Here is a 6,283-nt window from a genome sequence, read left to right as displayed (position 1 = left end):
AACATAATTTGTGTCAAGTCTAATTCGTCATGAACCTGGCAAAAGCTCAATGCTTGTGTTCTTCGGGTCATGTGATGTGGATGTGATCAATCATTTAGAGCAGTTCTTACGTCAGAAGCCCATCATGATCTCAGTCCTGTCTGCGATTGCGAAACAAATGTTAATTCAAGAGTACGATTAATATACTTCTTTGAAACTAAAAATAAGAATGTATACTTTTAGTGAACTTGTACTAGTTTTTAGTACTAAACGACTAGTTTACTAACAAGCGTGCTCAAAGTGAACCTCTGTTACACTTCAAGTACACTTTTCTTTACTTGTATCTCTATAGTTTAGTTTCAGGCACCTTGAGGGCAGGCTGGATGGTGTGTGTGTGGGGTCCTGCAGGAAGGGTGTGTGTGTGTTTTTTACGGAAGACATGTTGAACTGAACACTCCTGTTGTCTATTGTGTGAACACAATACAAGTGTAATACCTGTAGATTCATCACCGCAGGCGTTTCACCACACCTCACCTCACCTTCATTTTGTGTCTTATGCTGTGTGTGCCTGTGCGTGTTTCTCTTAAAGCAGAGAGAGAGAGAGAGAGAGAGAGAGAGAGAGAGAGAGAGAGATGAAATGCGTCTGATGTGAGATTTGAGGCATTGAGGAAAGTGGCAATTGAGTGGACCATGAGAACAGGTCAAAAAAGAAAACACCTCGCACGCACGCACAGCGTGTCAGACTCGGTTCATATCTCACAGTGATGGAGAACCTGAATCAACACGGACGTCGTTAAACTTCCATCAAATTGATAAATGTTGTGCTGCAGAGAGAGAGAGACTGAAGCAGTCCACCGACACCGCACAGTGCAGTTTACACACACACACTAATACACACACACATCTTCATATACTCATACACACATACACACACACACACACACACACCATAAATCACACACACTCATCTTAATTTACTCACACACACACACATCTTCATTTACTCATACACACACACACACACATTCAAGCAAACATCATAATTCACACACAATAATCTTAATTTACTCTCTCACACACACACACACACACCATAAATCACACACACACATCTTCATTTACTCACACACACACACACACCATAAATCACACACACTCATCTTAATTTACTCACACACACACACACACACCATAAATCACACACACTCATCTTAATTTACTCACACACACACACACACCATAAATCACACACACTCATCTTAATTTACTCACACACACACACACGCCATAAATCACACACACTCATCTTAATTTACTCACACACACACACACCATAAATCACACACACTAATCTTAATTTACTCTCACACACACACACACACACACACCATAAATCACACACACACATCTTCATTTACTCACACACACACACACACCATAAATCACACACACTCATCTTAATTTACTCACACACACACACACACCATAAATCACACACACTCATCTTAATTTACTCACACACACACACACACCATAAATCACACACACTCATCTTCATTTACTCATACACACACACACACACACACACACATTCAAGCAAACATCATAATTCACACACAATAATCTTAATTTACTCTCTCACACACACACACACACACACACACACCATAAATCACACACACACATCTTCATTTACTCACACACACACACACACCATAAATCACACACACTCATCTTAATTTACTCACACACACACACACACCATAAATCACACACACTCATCTTAATTTACTCACACACACACACATCTTCATTTACTCATACACACACACACACACACACACACACACACATTCAAGCAAACATCATAATTCACACACAATAATCTTAATTTACTCTCTCACACACACACACACACACCATAAATCACACACACACATCTTCATTTACTCACACACACACTCATCTTAATTTACTCACACACACACACACACACACACACACGCCATAAATCACACACACTCATCTTAATTTACTCACACACACACACCATAAATCACACACACTAATCTTAATTTACTCACACACACACACCATAAATCACACACACTCATCTTAATTTACTCACACACACACACACACACACACACACACACACACACACCATAATTCACACACAATAATCTTAATTTACTCACACACACACACACCATAAATCACACACACTCATCTTCATTTACTCATACACACACACACGCCATAAATCACACACACTCATCTTAATTTACACACACACACACACACACACACACACACACCATAATTCACACACAATAATCTTAATTTACTCACACACCATAAATCACACACACTCATCTTCATTTACTCATACACACACACACGCCATAAATCACACACACTCATCTTCATTTACTCATACACACACACACGCCATAAATCACACACACTCATCTTCATTTACTCACACACACACCATAAATCACACACACACATCTTCATTTACTCACACACACTCACACACACACCATAAATCACACACACTCATCTTAATTTACTCACACACACACACACCATAAATCACACACACTCATCTTAATTTACTCACACACACACACACACACACACCATAAATCACACACACTCATCTTAATTTACTCACACACACACACACACACACACCATAAATCACACACACTCATCTTAATTTACTCACACACACACACACACACACACACACACACACCATAATTCACACACAATAATCTTAATTTACTCACACACACACACACACCATAAATCACACACACTCATCTTCATTTACTCATACACACACACGCCATAAATCACACACACTCATCTTCATTTACTCACACACACACCATAAATCACACACACTCATCTTAATTTACTCACACACACACACACACACCATAATTCACACACTCATCTTAATTTACTCATACACACACACACACACACACACAGGCACACAAACACACTGTGTGTGAGTTGAAGAGTGTAAACTCAAATGTTTGAGGCAGGTGTGTGTGTGTGTGTGTGTGTGTGTGTTGAGACGAAGGTTTGTTCTCTGATCGTCTTTGCCAGGAGTGACACAAGCGAGACGCTCCTGTGAGACTTTTCTTAATCTGTCACTGTTAATGTCAGGAATTAGACTTGTGAACGAGCAGCAGGAAACCTATTAAAGGAATCATCTCGTGATGAATTGACCCCTTCGTGTTCCTGACGCTCCGCAGGGACTTCAAACTGTGTGTCTTTGAGTTTTGACCCTCTGTGTTTTCCGTCCTCACAGGTGCTGGAGCGTCTCTTTCAGAAGGGCTTCAGCGTGGCGGCGTCCTGCGGTGGCGGCGTCGACTCCTCGCAGTTCAGCGAATACGTGCTGTGTCGTGAGGACAGGCGGAGTCAGTCCACGAACACGCCCATGAGGATAAAACAAGAGCCGTTGGACTAGAGAGACGTTCAGGCCCTCTGCCCCTGACCCGAACTACACACACACATACACACACACACACACACACATGGACTCTTCAGAGCTCAGCGTACAAACGGGGGAATGTATTTTATCACACACTAATCACCAGAACCCAAACAGGAGCAGCTTTAATCCACCAATGAGAGGACGTCATCGGTCCAGACGGGATGCAGGCCCCGCCCCTCACTCATTACAGTATGATTTATTGTCTTTACATGCGGTGAAAGTGCTGTTACGTCGTGGGACATCCCGAGAGGACAGACAGGACGAACGAAGGCACTGAGGCCAGAATGACTCTCAGCATCAGGGGTCGAGGGTCAACTTCTCACGACTGCTTTCATCATTGTTTATAAAATACGACTTTTTCACACGTTATAGCAACACGTATGCAGTTATCGGTACTAAGAATCTGTTTTTGTGTTATTTTGTGTTATATGAAGGATGACGGGATCGGAGGCTTTAAGAGAGATTTTTCCTGGCAGCGCTCGCAGAAACAGTATTTCACCCTGCGGCCGTGTGGCTTAATGCATGCGCTGCAGAAGACCTGCAGGTATTTCAAAAGCCTGCGTTTAAAACTAAGAGTGCCATAGTTATTCATATCATCAGACGTTTGATATTGATCTCCAAAGAGATCAGATCGAGGATTTTTTTCAACCAAATGATACCGATATGATGAGCTGAGGGTCCAAACGCGTGAAGATCAAAATCTAAAGGCCAAATATTGGACGATTGTGGCGATACGATGATTCACTTTTGCACTTAAATTCAGTTCTGACACAACGCGAGTGTAAAAACAAGCAGCCGGTGTGTTTAAAGATTCAGTGGAAATCATTTTAACTTTCAGCTCCTGACAGAATGAGGCTAGTCACTATGATGCATACATTTTTTACGCCGTCTTTGTGAATAAATCATCATTATTCATTACCCCAATTTATCACGTCAATTTGTTTGAAGTTGTGGCTTTACTGTTTTTGATGTGAACGTTGTCAGACGAATTCATTGTGAGTAAATGACAGATGTGTTGTATAAAGGAGAGGCCTACTGGCTCGTCATACCTGTGGTCTGTGTAATGAATGCTTCTGTCGTATCTACAGCCGACACGTGCAACACAATCGCTGGAATTCTACAGAACAGTTTCCCTGTCTGTCTGAATTGCAATAATTAGATTTACGAATATGAAAAAATCGATTGTTAGTCATTTTTTGTGATGTATTCAAATCCTGTCATTGCAGGACATAACCTACATCATCTTGGGTTTTTACCAAACAAACCATATTCAATTGTGTAACATTTTGTGTTCATTTGAGAGCATCGCGTTTATTATTGATTTATGTATGACTGTTGTGACATCAGAGGGGTGGAGGTCACGTTCTGTGCGAAAAGCTACGGATGAAAGCAAACTATTGTGTTTGTGTAAGTCATTGCTGTTGTTTTTTCCCTCCCAAATATTTGCATCTGAAAATCAAGAGTCGGAAAACGAGGCCATTTCTTCTCGGTTCGTGTGAATTGTGTAGTTTAGTTTGCCATCAGTCGAGGTGTTTTATCGAGTCCAGTGGTCTTCAGGGACAACCGGACCCCTACGGTGGCCAGAAAGTGCAAAACAAATCGCAAAACTAAAAACTAATTTTGTTTTCTGAATTGTTTTTGTGTTTTAAGATTTGCAATTCTGGTTTTAGATTTGATATGGCGTTTTCAGATTTGTCATTTTGATTTTGGATTTTTTTTTACTTTTGCAACTTGTTGTTTTGTGTTGCACTTCTCAGCCACGGTAGACCCCCACAGGGAAGCCCACTCAAGCTGGTCAACTTCTTTAATCGAGAGAATAAGTGCGCGACCCACCGCTCCACATTTACGAACACACAGAAGCGCTCAGAAGATCAAACTGTGACGTGGATGACGTTCGGGACACACAAACAACGTGACCATCGCTGCCTGGTGTAAGATATAAGAACGCTTACACATGAGAGCTTATGAGAGAGAAAAGCTTTGATTTGAATAATGATGTATAGTCGTGTGAAAACATGTCGTTCGTCGTGTGACACAATCTGATGTAAGCGTCTGTTGACCAATGAGAATTAAGATGGCCCGGACTGCTGGTGTTTTGAGAAATGTAATAAACGGCAGCATTTCCTGTCATTTTGCACATCCTCTGAAGAATCCTCTATTGTTTTTGGGCGTTTACATCCGGAGTTCATTGTAAACCTCAGCAGGTTAAACGTCGGTATTTGTAAAATGGACGGAATTGAAACAGCCAGCCGGGATGACAGTTTTTTCTGTTATGAACCCTAAACAAATCGAGATATGTCGACTGCTTTAACACAAAACTGATGGATTAAAAACAAGCAAAGCAATATGTCATGTACTTAAACTTATAGCTAAAAGAAACACGTTTCAAAATGTCTTACAAGGTAAAATTGTCATTATTTAATGTATTAATAATTAGACTGTTGTATTAAAAGGCATGTGTTTATTTGACAGTGTCTTTTTTATTTACTTGCATATTTGCTATAATAAAAAAGCGTTTAATTCACCTCAAATATGTTTGCTTTTTTCCTGCACTTTCAGTGGTTGTTCCTTTTCAACTCATGGTTTTAAATATGTATTCAACCACTGAATGAGCTCCAGAACTTGTAATGTGATCATTATTTCCACCAAATTGTGAATTCAGCATCAGACTAATTCATTTACTGCAACAGTTCAAAGTTCCTTTGCTGTTGATTTTATAACTGCAAAAGTCACTGAAAGTAAAACAGCATCCAAATATTAGTCTTAAAACCTTCAGAAGATTTATAG

At 40.4% G+C, this 6,283-nt stretch overlaps 1 protein-coding gene across 7 annotated transcripts in view; it reads left to right on the top strand.

The window, feature by feature from the left end:
• The window catches only part of kctd15b (potassium channel tetramerization domain containing 15b), a 20,289-nt gene extending 14,265 nt beyond the window's left edge, over positions 1-6,024 (top strand). For 6 of the 7 annotated variants that reach the window (XM_079466465.1, XM_079466466.1, XM_079466464.1 and 3 more), the window contains exon 5: positions 3,311-6,024. In XM_079466465.1, coding sequence (XP_079322591.1) covers positions 3,311-3,469 — 159 coding nt within the window. In that variant the 3' untranslated portion in view covers positions 3,470-6,024. The remainder of the gene's footprint in view (positions 1-3,310) is intronic. The other variant, XR_013787246.1, reaches the window with a different exon arrangement.
• The last annotated feature ends 259 nt before the right edge of the window (positions 6,025-6,283 follow it).

The sequence above is a fragment of the Barbatula barbatula genome (genome assembly GCF_947034865.1).
Source record: "Barbatula barbatula genome assembly, chromosome: 10".
Taxonomy (NCBI): domain Eukaryota; kingdom Metazoa; phylum Chordata; class Actinopteri; order Cypriniformes; family Nemacheilidae; genus Barbatula; species Barbatula barbatula.
The sequence above is the reverse complement of the archived record's forward strand: the minus strand, read 5'-3'. Positions and strand labels throughout refer to the sequence as shown.